General features: G+C 46.3%; 1 protein-coding gene across 3 annotated transcripts in view; it reads left to right on the forward strand.

Annotated features, from left to right (window-relative positions):
- Window positions 1–16,713, forward strand: part of LOC129844832 (kinesin-like protein KIF13A) — a 230,719-nt gene extending 214,006 nt beyond the window's left edge. For 2 of the 3 annotated variants that reach the window (XM_055912980.1, XM_055912981.1), the window contains 11 exons: window positions 644–768; window positions 1,667–1,843; window positions 2,297–2,389; window positions 5,766–5,918; window positions 6,159–6,236; window positions 6,604–6,654; window positions 7,703–7,799; window positions 8,071–8,222; window positions 10,597–10,788; window positions 11,955–13,134; window positions 13,422–16,713. In XM_055912980.1, the coding sequence (XP_055768955.1) occupies window positions 644–768; window positions 1,667–1,843; window positions 2,297–2,389; window positions 5,766–5,918; window positions 6,159–6,236; window positions 6,604–6,654; window positions 7,703–7,799; window positions 8,071–8,222; window positions 10,597–10,788; window positions 11,955–13,134; window positions 13,422–13,558 (2,435 nt within the window). In that variant the 3' untranslated portion in view covers window positions 13,559–16,713. The remainder of the gene's footprint in view (window positions 1–643; window positions 769–1,666; window positions 1,844–2,296; window positions 2,390–5,765; window positions 5,919–6,158; window positions 6,237–6,603; window positions 6,655–7,702; window positions 7,800–8,070; window positions 8,223–10,596; window positions 10,789–11,954; window positions 13,135–13,421) is intronic. The other variant, XM_055912982.1, reaches the window with a different exon arrangement.
- The last annotated feature ends 6 nt before the right edge of the window (window positions 16,714–16,719 follow it).

Consider the following 16,719-nt stretch of genomic DNA (forward strand, 5'->3'; position numbering starts at 1 on the left):
CAGCAGACAACCTGACAGTGAATCAACAGTTAACAGGATCTAACATCAGACTCTGTGTCTCTGTCACCTCTACAGCAGACAACCTGACAGTGAATCAACAGTTAACATGATCTAACATCAGACTCTGTGTCTCTGTCACCTCTACAGCAACCTGACAGTGAATCAACAGTTAACATGATCTAACATCAGACTCTGTGTCTCTGTCACCTCTACAGCAACCTGACAGTGAATCAACAGTTAACATGATCTAACATCAGACTCTGTGTCTCTGTCACCTCTACAGCAGACAACCTGACAGTGAATCAACAGTTAACAGGATCTAACATCAGACTCTGTGTCTCTGTCACCTCTACAGCAGACAACCTGACAGTGAATTAACAGTTAACAGGATCTAACATCAGACTCTGTGTGTCTCTGTCACCTCTACAGCAACCTGACAGTGAATCAACAGTTAACAGGATCTAACATCAGACTCTGTGTGTCTCTGTCACCTCTACAGCAGACAACCTGACAGTGAATCAACAGTTAACATGATCTAACATCAGACTCTGTGTGTCTCTGTCACCTCTACAGCAACCTGACAGTGAATCAACAGTTAACAGGATCTAACATCAGACTCTGTGTGTCTCTGTCACCTCTACAGCAGACAACCTGACAGTGAATCAACAGTTAACGGGACCCAACGCTGCCGGGGTTAACTCTATCCTGCCCAAGGAGCACGGCAGCCAGTTTTTCTACCTGCCAATCATCAGACACAGTGATGACGAGGTAGAGTACCGTGTCTGTGTGTGTGTGGATGTGTTTAACTATTCTTGTGGGGACCAGAAGTCCCACAAAAAAATATTGTGGGGAGCAAATTTTTTTCTGACCTACTGGGAACATTTTGTTGGTCCCCACGAGGTCAAATGCTATTTCTATGGGGTTTAGGGTTAAGGTTACGTTAAGGGTTAGGAGCTAGGGTTAGGGTTAGGATCTAGGTTTAGCGTTAAGAGCTAGGGTTAGGTTTAGGGTTAGGAGCTAGGGTTGGGTTTAGGGTTAGGAGCTAGGGTTAGGTTTAGGGTTAGGAGCTAGGGTTAGGTTTAGGGTTAGGAGCTAGGGTTAGGTTTAGGGTTAAGGTTAAGTTAAGGTTAGGAGCTAGGGTTATGGTTAGGAGCTATGGTTAGGTTTAGGGTTAGGAGCTAGGGTTAGGTTTAGGAACTAGGGTTAGGAGCTAGGTTTAGGTTTAGGAACTAGGGATAGGAGCTAAGTTTAGGGTTAGGAGCTAGGGTTAGGAACTAGGGTTAGATTTAGGGTTAAGGTTAGGACCTAGGGTTAGGTTTAAGGTTAAGGTTAGGTTAGGGTAAAAGTACGGGTTAGGGGTTAGGGGAAATTTGATTTTGAATTAGACTGAATTGTGTGTCCCCACAAGGTTAGCTGTACAAGAGGGAGTGTGCGCGCGTGCACTGGCCACTTCCCGTTTTCCAGAAATCCTGGTTGGAAGATTTCCGCAATCAGGAGGAAATATGCAGGAAACCCAGAAGTCCTCCAATCAGGATTTTGTGAAACCTGAGAATAATTTTGGGAAACTTACTGGAATTTTGCAACCCTAAGAATAATAGTTGTGAGTGTTTTCCACCGTGCAGTGTAGCGTGTAAATACCTCCTGTCATCTGTCCTCCTGCCACCAGGTGTCAGTGGTGTGCTCCTGGGACTCATCCATCCACGACTCTGTGCACCTAAACCGCGTGACGTCACCCAACGAGCGTATCTACGTGATCATTAAAGCCACGGTGCAGCTCAGCCATCCTGCCTCCATGGAACTGGTGGTCCGCAAGAGGATCGCTGTCAACATCTACAACAAACAGGTCTGCACTGACTGGACTGGAGACACACACACACACAGACTGACAGACACACACACACACAGACTGACAGACACACACACACACACAGACTGACAGACACACACACAGACTGACACACAGACTGACAGACAGACACACACACAGACTGACAGACAGACAAACATCTGTCAACATCTACAACAAACAGCACTGACCGACCTGGTGACTACTGACATGGCTGACAGCACATAATTAGATTAGATTTGAGAAACAGCCCGGTTTCCCCGACCCAGATTAAGCCTAGTCCTGACTAACAGGCATGCTAGGACTGGGTTTCACCTCTGTCCGGGAATCCGGCCCTGTAACTCTCTCTGTCTTGCAGCCTGTTACTCAATGTGCAGAACAGGCAGGCTTTCATGAGGATGCCTTAAAATATAGTCTTTTTTTATTCCATGTTGTTTTTCTCTGCCGTAGAGCTTCACCCAGAGTCTGAAGAGACGGATGTCCTTGAAGAACACACTGTACTCCTGTGGAGTCACCTATGAGATCCTGTCAAATATACCAAAGGTAAACAGCTTCACTGTTACTGTGTGATGTCAGTGTGTTAAATATACCAAAGGTAAACAGCTTCACTGTTACTGTGTGATGTCAGTGTGTTAAATATACCAAAGGTAAACAGCTTCACTGTTACTGTGTGATGTCAGTGTGTTAAATATACCAAAGGTAAACAGCTTCACTGTTACTGTGTGATGTCAGTGTGTTAAATATACCAAAGGTAAACAGCTTCACTGTTACTGTGTGATGTCAGTGTGTTAAATATACCAAAGGTAAACAGCTTCACTGTTACTGTGTGATGTCAGTGTGTTAAATATACCAAAGGTAAACAGCTTCACTGTTACTGTGTGATGTCAGTGTGTTAAATATACCAAATGTTAACAGCTTCACTGTTACTGTGTGATGTCAGTGTGTTAAATATACCAAATGTTAACAGCTTCACTGTTACTGTGTGATGTCAGTGTGTTAAATATATACCAAATGTTAACAGCTTCACTGTTACTGTGTGATGTCAGTGTGTTAAATATACCAAATGTTAACAGCTTCACTGTTACTGTGTGATGTCAGTGTGTTAAATATACCAAAGGTAAACAGCTTCACTGTTACTGTGTGATGTCAGTGTGTTAAATATACCAACAATAACTAGTCTAAACCATCTGCAGGGGACTAGTATCCAAATAAAGTTACAAACTATTTTTATTTCCATTTTTGGTTTCCAGAGATAATGGTAAAATAAAAGTATTGTTCATTAATTTTTTTTAAGGAGTGAGGGAGTCCTCCTTCTCACATGTTTTAGGTTTATTTAATAGGACAGGTTGTATTTTATATCAAGTCAAAGGTTATGTGTCACATGTTGGTAGACAACAGGTGTAGACTAACTGTGAAATGCTTCCTTACGGGTCCTTTTCCAACAATGCAGAATTAAAGATAAAATAAAACATTGTGACAGTGAATAACAAGTACAAATAACAAGTACAAATAACATGGTTATCTATATACAGGAAGTAGAAAATAACATGGCTATATACAGGAATTAGAAAATAACATGGCTATATACAGGAAGTAGAAAATAACATGGCTATATACAGGAAGTAGAAAATAACATGGCTATATACAGGGAATAGAAAATAACATGGCTATATACAGGAAGTAGAAAATAACATGGCTATATACAGGAAGTAGAAAATAACATGGCTAAATACCTGAAGTAGAAAAAACATGGATATATACAGGAAGTAGAAAATAACATGACTATTTACAGGGAATAGAAAATAACATGGCTATATGCAGGGAATAGAAAATAACATGGCTATATACAGGAAGTAGAAAATAACATGGCTATATACAGGAAGTAGAAAATAACATGGCTAAATACAGGAAGTAGAAAATAACATGGCTATATACAGGAAGTAGAAAATAACATGGCTATCTATATACAGGGAGTAGAAAATAACATGACTACATTGTTAAATCTCTTAGACAGCTATACCACCCTAGGACACAGTTTGGTTAACTTTCTTAGACAGCTTTACCACCCTAGGACACAGTTTGGTTAACTTTCTTAGACAGCTTTAACACCCTAGGACACAGTTTGGTAAACTCTCTTAGACAGCTTTACCACCCTAGGACACAGTTTGGTTAACTCTCTTAGACAGCTTTACCACCCTAGGACACAGTTTGGTAAACTCTCTTAGACAGCTTTACCACCCTAGGACACAGTTTGGTTAACTTTCTTAGACAGCTTTACCACCCTAGGACACAGTTTGGTAAACTCTCTTAGACAGCTTTACCACCCTAGGACACAGTTTGGTTAACTCTCATAGATAGCTTTACCACCCTAGGACACAGTTTGGTAAACTCTCTTAGACAGCTTTACCACCCTAGGACACAGTTTGTTTAACTTTCTAAGACAGCTATACCACCCTAGGACACCGTTTGGTTAACTCTCATAGACAGCTTTACCACCCTAGGACACAGTTTGGTTAACTTTCTTAGACAGCTATACCACCCTAGGACACAGTTTGGTTAACTTTCTTAGACAGCTTTACCACCCTAGGACACAGTTTGGTTAACTTTATTAGACAGCTTTACCACCCTAGGACACAGTTTGGTTAACTCTCATAGACAGCTTTACCACCCTAGGACACAGTTTGGTTAACTTTCTTAGACAGCTTTACCACCCTAGGACACAGTTTGGTAAACTCTCTTAGACAGCTTTACCACCCTAGGACACAGTTTGGTAAACTCTCTTAGACAGCTTTACCACCCTAGGACACAGTTTGGTTAACTCTCATAGATAGCTATACCACCCTAGGACACAGTTTGGTTAACTTTCTTAGACAGCTTTACCACCCTAGGACACAGTTTGGTTAACTTTCTTAGACAGCTTTACCACCCTAGGACACAGTTTGGTTAACTTTCTTAGACAGCTTTACCACCCTAGGACACAGTTTGGTTAACTTTCTTAGACAGCTTTACCACCCTAGGACACAGTTTGGTTAACTTTCTTAGACAGCTTTACCACCCTAGGACACAGTTTGGTTAACTCTCATAGACAGCTTTACCACCCTAGGACACAGTTTGGTTAACTTTCTTAGACAGCTATACCACCCTAGGACACAGTTTGGTTAACTTTCTTAGACAGCTTTACCACCCTAGGACACAGTTTGGTAAACTCTCTTATAATATAATCATATTGTGTTGTATTGTAATATATCATATTGTGTTGTATATTAATATGATGATATTGTAACGTTCGTCGTTAAGGGTAGACCAAGGCGCAGCGTGATTTGGGTTCATCATACTGTATTTAAATGTGAACCAGCGAAAAAAACAATAAACAACACAACGAACGAAAACCTTCTTCTTGCAAAATACATGCAACCAAACAAAGACAAGATCCCACAACTGAAGTTGGGAAAAAGGGCTGCCTAAGTATGATCCCCAATCAGAGACAACGATAGACAGCTGCCTCTGATTGGGAACCATACTAGGCCAACAAAGAAAAAGCTAACATAGATATACAAAAACTAGAGTACCCACCCTAGTCACACCCTGACCTAATCAACATATAGAGAATAACATAACAGGGATCTCTAAGGTCAGGGCGTGACAAATATTGTGTTGTATTGTAATATGATAATATTGTGTTGTATTGTAATATGATAATATTGTGTTGTATTGTAATATGATAATATTGTGTTGTATTGTAATATGATAATATTGTGTTGTATTGTAATATGATAATATTGTGTTGTATTGTAATATGATAATATTGTGTTGTATTGTAATATGATAATATTGTGTTGTATTGTAATATGATAATATTGGGTTGTATTGTAATATGATAATGTTGTCTTGTATTGTAATATGATAATGTTGTATTCAGGCGTCTGAGGAGCCTGAGGAGAGAGAGACTCTGGCCCTGATGGCAGCGAGGGCAGACGGTGAGGAGAGTCAGGATGGACAGACCTACATAGAGCAATACACCAGAGGACTTCTGGAGGTGGAGAATATACTGAGCCTGGAGAGACTCAGACAGGTGCCTCTCACACACACACACTTCACACACACACAATTCACACACTACACACACACACAGTTCACGCTGTTGAATCGTACTGCCTCTTGCTGTTACACATGGTAAATTATGTTATTTTCGTCCATGAGTTTAGATGTGTGTGAATCCTGTGTGGTTTGTGTAACGGCAGTTTCTAGATGGATCACTGCCATCCACATTTCTCTCTGGGGACAATAAAGTTTGTTTGATTGATGTCATCAGGCGGTGACGGTGAAGGAAGCTCTGTCTGTTAAAGGGAGAAACATCAGAAGGAGCTTCAGCACCCCCAACGTACAGCACGTAAGACACACACACACACACACCAGCACCCCCAACGTACAGCACGTAAGACACACACACACACACACCAGCACCCCCAACATACAGCACGTAAGACACACACACACACACCAGCACCCCCAACGTACAGCACGTAAGACACACACACACACACCAGCACCCCCAACGTACAGCACGTAAGACACACACACACACCAGCACCCCCAACATACAGCACGTAAGACACACACACACACACACACCAGCACCGCCAACGTACAGCACGTAAGACACACACACACACACACCAGCACCCCCAACGTACAGCACGTAAGACAGAAATGTGTGTGTCAGTGAGAATTAGTGATCGCTTGCTGTTGTCTTCTAGACTTCCTGCAGCAAAACAGATCTGATTGGCTGGGAGGATGGAGACTGGAAGGTACAGTACAGTAGGATGGTTCATTATTATAAACAGACCTGATTGGCTGGGAGGATGGAGACTGGAAGGTACAGTACAGTAGGTTCATTATTATAAACAGACCTGATTGGCTGGGAGGATGGAGACTGGAAGGTACAGTACAGTAGGTTCATTATTATAAACAGACCTGATTGGCTGGGAGGATGTAGACTGGAAGGTACAGTACAGTAGGATGGTTCATTATTATAAACAGACCTGATTGGCTGGGAGGATGTAGACTGGAAGGTACAGTACAGTAGGATGGTTCATTATTATAAACAGACCTGATTGGCTGGGAGGATGTAGACTGGAAGGTACAGTACAGTAGGATGGTTCATTATTATAAACAGACCTGATTGGCTGGGAGGATGTAGACTGGAAGGTACAGTACAGCAGGATGGTTCATTATTATAAACAGACCTGATTGGCTGGGAGGATGTAGACTGGAAGGTACAGTACAGTAGGATGGTTCATTATTATAAACAGACCTGATTGGCTGGGAGGATGTAGACTGGAAGGTACAGTACAGCAGGATGGTTCATTATTATAAACAGACCTGATTGGCTGGGAGGATGTAGACTGGAAGGTACAGTACAGTAGGATGGTTCATTATTGTAAACAGACCTGATTGGCTGGGAGGATGTAGACTGGAAGGTACAGTACAGTAGGATGGTTCATTATTATAAACAGACCTGATTGGCTGGGAGGATGTAGACTGGAAGGTACAGTACAGTAGGATGGTTCATTATTGTAAACAGACCTGATTGGCTGGGAGGATGTAGACTGGAAGGTACAGTACAGCAGGATGACTCTTTTTAAACAGTCTGTCTCGTGGATCTCTTACTGTAGGTCTACTGATCTAACCCATAGAATGGAAATGTCTAATAATACTGTCTGTCTGGTCCTCCTCCAGGACCATTGTGACTCTAACCTGTCTGTCTGGTCCTCCAGGACCATTGTGACTCTAACCTGTCTGTCTGTCTGGTCCTCCAGGACATTGTGACTCTAACCTGTCTGTCTGGTCCTCCAGGACCATTGTGACCTTCATCAGGATGTCTCTGACTGCGCTCCCCAGGACGGTGGTTCTCTGTGTGGGACGCCACTCAGAAACAAGACAGAGAATCACGGTAAACAACCACAAATCAACAACATCAAGTCCAGCTATAGTTGGGACCAGGAGGCCTGACCAGGAAACTCTTGTTTTAGATCATATTTAGGACCCTGAGTGTTTCTCAGTCAGGAAAACCTCCAGGCCATCCTGCCGTGTGAGGACTGTGAAAGGAACTCAATGGCTGGTTTCCCAGATACAGATTAAGAATAGTATAGGACTAAAAAGCATTCTAAATGTAGAATTTAAAGAGCTATGATGTTTGTTTTTACTACTGCGTTCCCGCTCAGGTCTGGTACCAGAGAGCCCCACCTTCTTCAACTCCAGCCCGTTCAAGGCCCTCTCTCCCCAGACGCCCAAGTTCCTCAAGTCTCTGCTGCCGGTCAGAGAGGAGAGCAAGACCAAGAGAGTCCTGGAGGCACGACCACTACTGGGACAGGAGGTATGGGCCACAACCATCCCTCTCTCTCTCTCTCTCTTTATCCATCCATCCCTCTCTCTCTCTTTATCCATCCCTCCATCCCTCTCTCTCTCTCTTTATCCATCCATCCCTCTCTCTCTCTCTTTATCCATCCATCCCTCTCTCTCTCTCTTTATCCATCCATCCCTCTCTCTCTCTCTTTATCCATCCATCCCTCTCTCTCTCTTTATCCATCCATCCATCCCTCTCTCTCTCTCTTTATCCATCCATCCCTCTCTCTCTCTCTTTATCCATCCCTCCCTCTCTCTCTCTCTTTATCCATCCATCCCTCTCTCTCTCTCTTTATCCATCCATCCCTCCCTCTTTCTCTCTTTATCCATCCATCCATCCCTCTCTCTCTCTCTTTATCCATCCATCCCTCCCTCTCTCTCTCTCTCTCTTTATCCATCCCTCCCTCTCTCTCTCTCTTTATCCATCCTTCCATCCCTCTCTCTCTCTCTTTATCCATCCATCCCTCTCTCTCTTTATCCATCCATCCCTCTCTCTCTCTCTCTCTTTATCCATCCATCCATCCCTCTCTCTCTCTCTTTATCCATCCCTCCCTCTCTCTCTCTCTTTATCCATCCATCCCTCTCTCTCTCTCTTTATCCATCCATCCCTCCCTCTTTCTCTCTTTATCCATCCATCCATCCCTCTCTCTCTCTCTTTATCCATCCATCCCTCCCTCTCTCTCTCTCTCTCTTTATCCATCCCTCCCTCTCTCTCTCTCTTTATCCATCCTTCCATCCCTCTCTCTCTCTCTTTATCCATCCATCTCTCTCTCTCTCTCTTTATCCATCCATCTCTCTCTCTCTCTCTCTTTATCCATCCATCCATCCCTCTCTCTCTCTCTTTATCCATCCATCCCCCTCTCTCTCTCTTTATCCATCCATCCATCTCTCTCTCTAGCCATCTCTGGCCCCTTTTTATCTCTCCTCTCTTTCTTTCTGTCTTTCCTTATTTCGTTTCCTGTGTTTTGCTTCTTCATCTTATTTCTCTTCCCCTGCCATTCCCATCCTTTCTCTTCATTCAAAGTCCAGTGACATTCCTCCTTTTTTACAATGTGACAGTATGACAATACGTCAGTAGTAGTCATTGAAAACAGGACATTTTCCCCATTCTAAGTGAATCCAGTACACACAGACAGATATTTACTACATTCAACAGCTACTAATTCTACTAAACCTGTCTGATGATTGCTGATTGTTCTGACTGAATGTCATCTGCTCACATATATTTTAAATCTATTGTGTGAATGGGGAGCTCCGTACTCTAAGTCTATTGTGTGAATGGGGAGCTCCATGCTATAAATCTATTGTGTGAATGGGCAGCTCCATGCTCTAAATCTATTGTGTGAATGGGGAGCTCCATACTCTAAATCTATTGTGAATGGGCAGCTCCATGCTCTAAATCTATTGTGTGAATGGGCAGCTCCATGCTCTAAATCTATTGTGTGAATGGGGAGCTCCATGCTCTAAATATATTGTGTGAATGGGGAGCTCCATGCTCTAAATCTATTGTGAATGGGCAGCTCCATGCTCTAAATCTATTGTGTGAATGGGGAGCTCCATACTCTAAATCTATTGTGAATGGGGAGCTACATGCTCTAAATCAATTGTGTGAATGGGCAGCTCCATGCTCTAAATCTATTGTGTGAATGGGGAGCTCCATGCTCTAAATCTATTGTGTGAATGGGGAGCTACATGCTCTAAATCTATTGTGTGAATGGGCAGCTCCATGCTCTAAATCTATTGTGTGAATGGGGAGCTCCATACTCTAAATCTATTGTGTGAATGGGGAGCTCCATGCTCTAAATCTATTGTGTGAATGGGGAGCTCCATGCTCTAAATCTATTGTGTGAATGGGGAGCTCCATACTCTAAATCTATTGTGAATGGGGAGCTACATGCTCTAAATCAATTGTGTGAATGGGCAGCTCCATGCTCTAAATCTATTGTGTGAATGGGAGCTCCATACTCTAAATCTATTGTGTGAATGGGAGCTCCATACTCTAAATCTATTGTGTGAATGGGGAGCTCCATGCTCTAAATCTATTGTGTGAATGGGAGCTCCATACTCTAAATCTATTGTGTGAATGGGGAGCTCCATGCTCTAAATCTATTGTGATACCATCTCATCCAAAGCGCTGATGCGCTGCACTGAACTAGCATGACATTTAGGATGCCAACCATGTTCATCTAATACACATGCTTTTCCAGTCAATGTGGCCAGCATGTCTGTATCACCAGTTCCACTAACTAACTAACTCTACAGCCTATTGACTGTCCTGGACTGTGCATGTATGTATGTTAACTCACCTGCTCCATGCATGCCTCCTGTGTGACTCCCATCTGCAGAGCATGCGCTCCTCATGTGTGGACAGCTCCGTGCTGCTCCCCCCTCCCTGCCACGGCCATGCCCCCTGGCGCAGGCCCAGAGCGGGCAGCGAGGGCCACCGCAGCCCCTCCACCACCACCCTCACCCCCTCCACCCTCACCCTCAATACCTGCACCAGCAGGCAGCTCAGCCTCACACTGCCACACACCGCTGTAAGTCACACACACACACACACACACACACACACACACGCACACACACACACACACACACACACACACACACACACACACACACACACACACCGTGGTGCCTTGAAGTGAATTCGGCATGAAGTGCATGATGTCATCAGCTCATGTTTCTTCCCACATCATCTCAACCAACCACCACTCCATCCATGGTTATAGTCACTGTCCTCAATGCATTTTAATATCATGTGATGGTGGTAGGCTCCAGTGGTGGCTGGTGACACATTCAATCAGTAGACATCTTTGTAACAGCTGGAATGGAAAACATTGAATGGCATCAAACATATCAAACACTTATTTGATTCCATTCACTCCATTCAAGCCCCCTCACCAGCCTCCATGATAGGCTCCCCTGATAGGCTCCGCTGATAGGCTCCCCTGATAGGCTCCTCTGCAGAAAGAAACAGTAGCTGACATTGTCTCTGGTGGGTTCTGTCCTGTGTCCCTGTCTGTCCCTGTGTAATGTCTGTCCTGTGTCCATGTCTGTCCCTGTGTAATGTCTGTCCTGTGTCCCTGTCTGTCTGTGTGGTGTCTGCCCTGTGTCCCTGTCTGTCCCTGTGTAATGTCTGTCCTGTGTCCCTGTCTGTCCCTGTGTGGTGTCTGTCCTGTGTCCCTGTCTGTCCCTGTGTAATATCTGTCCTGTGTCCCTGTGTAATGTCTGTCCTGTGTCCCTGTCTGTCCCTGTGTAATGTCTGTCCTGTGTCCCTGTCTGTCCCTGTGTGATGTCTGTCCTGTGTCCCTGTCTGTCCTGTGTCCCTGTCTGTCCCTGTGTGATGTCTGTCCTGTGACCCTGTCTGTCCCTGTGTGATGTCTGTCCTGTGTCCCTGTCTGTCCTGTGTCCCTGTCTGTCCCTGTGTGATGTCTGTCCCGTGTCCCTGTCTGTTCCTGTGTGATGTCTGTCCCTGTGTGGTGTCTGTCTGTGTGATGTCTATCCTGTGTCCCTGTCTGTCCCTGTGTGATGTCTGTCCCTGTGTGGTGTCTGTCCTGTGTCCCTGTCTGTCTGTGTGATGTCTATCCTGTGTCCCTGTCTGTCTCTGTGTGATGTCTGTCTGTCTCTGTGTGGTGTCTGTCCTGTGTCCCTGTCTGTCTCTGTGTGATGTCTGTCTGTCTCTGTGTGGTGTCTATTCCAGGACTCTGAGGAGGAGACAGACATGGCCCTGAGTTTGGGTCTGGGCCCTCAGGACTTCCACAGCTTCCAGTCCTACATCCCAGAGGACTTTGCCAACTTTGAGGTGTACAACGCTGCCCTGGAGAGCCAGGAGGGGGGGGTGGGTGTGGCGGGAGGCAGGGGAGAGCTGAGGAGGGGTCGGGGAGGTGGTGGAGGGGGGGAAAGAGAGGGGGCTCCACGGAGCCCCACTGCCAGCAGCTGCACCAGCGGTTACTTCTCCCACAGTGCCTCGGACGCCACGCTCTCTGACGTGCCATTCGGCGCCAGCGACAGCTCCGACCAGCTCAGCGCCTCCGCAATGGCTCAAGACAGAAATGACCCTGACCAGGAAACCCACAACCTCCACCCCCACGAGTCCCCCTCCTTCCACTGCACCAGCACGGGCCGAGGCTGCGCCCAGACCAGAAGTGCCTCGCCGTGGGGTGACACCCAGACCCCTGCGTGTCCCCCTGGCGTCCCCTCCCAGCTCCTCCACAACCCCCAAACCACCTCCTCCCCTGTCAGTATTCCTAACTGCTCAGAGCAGCCACCCTCCCCGCGGCCCCGCAGGTGTGTCCTCAGCGTCAGCCAGGAGTTTACAGACTTCAAGGGGGCCGACGACGGCATGGGGGATCTGGGTGAGCTGGGACACTTCCAGCCTGGGGATACACCACACATATCCCCTGTCCCAGCGGAGGAGGAGAAAGAGGGCTCTGGCAGCAGGCACCAGACCTCTGACAAAGACCTCATCAACACACAACCACAACAACATACATCTGACACCGGTACCGCCCGGCTCCCTCAGCCCCACTCACACCTCCACAACGGCAAACAGTGTGTCGGCAGCATAGCCGTGCCCTGCCCACCCCCCTCCAACCCCCCAGGCCAGCTAGCAGGAGAAGAGCCCCAGATCCAGGAGCCAATCCAGGGAGACCTACCTCCAGGGAGCCCCTGTCCCAGCCCAAGCAGCACTGAGGCCTCTGGGGACTCCTGCAGCGGGGACGAAGGCTCTGGCTCTGGTTCTCCGGTGGCCCAGCTGCCTGACTGGATGGCTCCCGGGGAGCAGGTATGGGTGGGGAAGAGGAGTGGCACGGTGCACTACGTCGGCGGGGTGGAGTTCGCCAAGGGGATCTGGGTCGGGGTGCAGCTGGACCTGGCTGTGGGTGAGTGGCTGTTTAGTTATCAAATGATGTGTAATAATGATGTAATGGGATGCCTCCCAAACAGTACCCTATTCCTTATCTACTGTAGTGCACTATGTAGGGTGCAGCCATAGTGCTCTGGTCAAAAGTAGTGCACTATATAGGGTGAGACTGTCATTTGAGACTGTCACTCTTAGAGTGCTGGTGCTCTGGCAATAATTGGACCTGTGAGGAACCTGTCATGTGTTTGAGATGTATGGTGAATGGTCACATGACTCCTGAATATCCCCTCTGTCTCCACTGTCCAGGCAAGCACAACGGGACAGTCCAGGGGAGGGTTTACTTCCGCTGTCCTCCAGGCCACGGGGAGTTCGTCAAGCCCTCCTGTCTCACTAGAGGACCACCCTCCATGGACACCACAGACCCCCAGCCCCTGGTCCGATAAAATTCACTAAACTCCCCGAATTCCAAGTCTTTCCAGGAATCCCGGTTGGAATATTCCCAGAATCCGGAGGGAATAAGAAGGAACTCCAGAATCCTCAAACAGCATTTCTGTAAAACCTGGGAATTTGGGGAAAGTGACTTTCCACCCAGGACTATCATCTACAGGGGGTCCCCAGATCCACAACAGTTCCTACTCGACCAGGCCCAAATCCACAACAGTTCCTACTAGACCAGGCCAAGATCTAGAACAGTTTCTACTAGACCAGGCCCAGATCTAGAACAGTTCCTACTAGACCAGGCCAAGATCTAGAAAACTTTCTACTAGACCAGATCCAGAACAGTTCCTACTAGACCAGGCCCAGATCCAGAACAGTTCCTACTAGACCAGGCCCAGATCCACAACAGTTCCTACTAGACCAGATCCAGAACAGTTCCTACTACACCAGATCCAGAACAGTTCCTACTCGACCAGGCCCAGATCCAGAACAGTTCCTACTCGACCAGGCCCAGATCCAGAACAGTTCCTACTAGACCAGGCCCAGATCCACAACAGTTCCTACTAGACCAGGCCCAGATCCAGAACAGTTCCTTCTCGACCAGGCCCAGATCCAGAACAGTTCCTACTACACCAGGCCCAGATCCAGAACAGTTCCTACTACACCAGGCCCAGATCCAGAACAGTTCCTACTAGACCAGGCCCAGATCCACAACAGTTCCTACTAGACCAGGCCCAGATCCACAACAGTTCCTACTATACCAGGGGCAGATCCAGAACAGTTCCTACTAGACCAGGCCCAGATCCACAACAGTTCCTACTAGACCAGGCCAAGATCCACAACAGTTCCTACTAGACCAGGCCCAGATCCAGAACAGTTCCTACTAGACCAGGCCCAGATCCAGAACAGTTCCTACTAGACCAGGCCCAGATCCAGAACAGTTCCTACTAGACCAGGCCCAGATCCAGAACAGTTCCTACTACACCAGGGACAGCTGTCAGCGCTCAACAGCTGAGCCCCATTAACCAGCTCTTCTTCTCTCATTCTCACCCTCCCTCTGATCCACTAGACATCCAATCACGTGTTCTGTCTGTCGGTATAAACGTCTGCTTTCCCTTTAACATATCTGTCCCGTGCGTTTTATGAAGGCATATCATCGTTCAATATCGTTGTTCACTGAAAGTCAAACGCACACATCCAAGTTTTCTGCTGTGTTATTTTAGCTAGAGAGCGTGTAGATGGATAGACATGACCCACACGTGTTTATCTAACCGTAGTATCATTGAATCAGCTCAGCAGCTCATATTCCTGTTGAAACACCAGATCTCCTTGTAGTGGTCACAGACAGTTGTCATCTGGGGTGTGTGGATCCAGAATGTTCTAGTGTTGATAACTCACTGATATCCGGATTGGTTATCCAAGTCACTGTGATATGTCGTCAGGGGTAACCAAAGAACTAAGGTTTCATATCTGCTGTTTTAACTGATATCTTATGTTGTGTGTGTGTGTGTGTACATATTATATGTGTGTCAAAGTAAACATAGTGCCTAGGCCACGAGTCCTCCTGAACTTTTGGGCCGTCTGCAAACAAATAATGAATTGAAGATGAATGATGAATTTGAAGATGTACAGTACGTATGAGTGTGGTTGCTATGTTGCCCATGTAGGCTTCATTAGCCTGTTGTTGTTGTACTGTAACACTGTGGAATGACAGATAACCCCCCCACTGAAACTATTGGGACTGTTGCCATTGCTGACTGACTCATTCATGTTTCTTGCACTGGAGTGGATCAACCCTCGCAGAGTTCCTCACACAAGACTTCTGTCTTCCATTCAGGACAACATGAAACGTATGCTGTCCTATCTGTGCGTGTTTCTCACTTTCTCGTCTGTCCTACATTGTGCCTCTCAAGCGGGTGGAAACGGAGGTGTCCATGTTGGATCTAAAATGTGTCAACTATCTGAAAGAAGCGACGAGGCTTCCTCTGGGTCGTATTCACTAGGCACAAAATGGAAGAAAACGGACTGATAAGGGGAAGGAGTATGTGAACTTGTCCAATAAGAAACTCTTGTTTTTGTTTTGCGAAACATTTTCCGTTGCAGAACGTTTTGCTACGGTGTACACTAATGAATATGACCCCGGTTGTGAGGCTAACCTCACTGAGTATACAAAACATTATGAACACATGCTCTTTCCATGTGATAGACTGAGCAGGTAAATCCAGGTGACAGCAATCCCTTTTTGATGTCACTTGTTAAATCCACTTGTAGATGAAGGGGAGGAGACAGGTTAAAGAAGGATTTTTAAGCCTTGAGACATGGATTGTGTATGTGTGCCATTCAGAGGGTGAATGGGCAAGACAAAAGATTTAAGTGCCTTTGAACGGGGGTATGGTAGTAGGTGCTAGGGGTACCGGTTTGTGTCAAGAACTGCAACGCTGCTGGGTTTTTCACACGCAACAGTTTCCTGTGTGTATCAAGAACGTTCCACCAACCAAAGGACATCCAGCCAACTTGACACAACAGTGGGAAGCATTGGAGTCAACATGGGCCAGCCTCCCTGTGGAACGCTTTCAACACCTTGTAGAGTCCATGACCTGAGAATGTAGGCTGTTCTGAGGGCAAAGGGGGTGCAACTCAATATTAGGAAGGTGTTCTTAATGTTTGGTATAGTCAGTGTATACTATAATGCATTGTGCCTCTCAAGGGGTTGGAAACTGAGGCTAGACTGGGCCTGACTGAAGGCTGGCTGGCCTGATGCATTATGACCTGAAGCTCACAGGCATTTACAATGCTCTCCACCAATACCCTGGACTGTAACTGTTAGGTTGAATGCCCTCCTCCAATCCCCTGGACTGTTACTGTTAGGTTGAATGCCCTCCTCCAATCCCCTGGACTGTTACTGTTAGGTTGAATGCCCTCCTCCAATCCCCTGGACTGTAACTGTTAGGTTGAATGCCCTCCTCCAATCCCCTGGACTGTTACTGTTAGGTTGAATGCCCTCCTCCAATCCCCTGGACTGTTACTGTTAGGTTGAATGCCCTCCTCCAATCCCCTGGACTGTAACTGTTAGGTTGAATGCCCTCCTCCAATCCCCTGGACTGTTACTGTTAGGTTGAATGCTCTCCTCCAATCCCCTGGACTGTTACTGTTAGGTTGAATGCTC

Source organism: Salvelinus fontinalis, unplaced genomic scaffold, assembly GCF_029448725.1.
Source record: "Salvelinus fontinalis isolate EN_2023a unplaced genomic scaffold, ASM2944872v1 scaffold_0236, whole genome shotgun sequence".
Lineage (NCBI taxonomy): Eukaryota > Metazoa > Chordata > Actinopteri > Salmoniformes > Salmonidae > Salvelinus > Salvelinus fontinalis.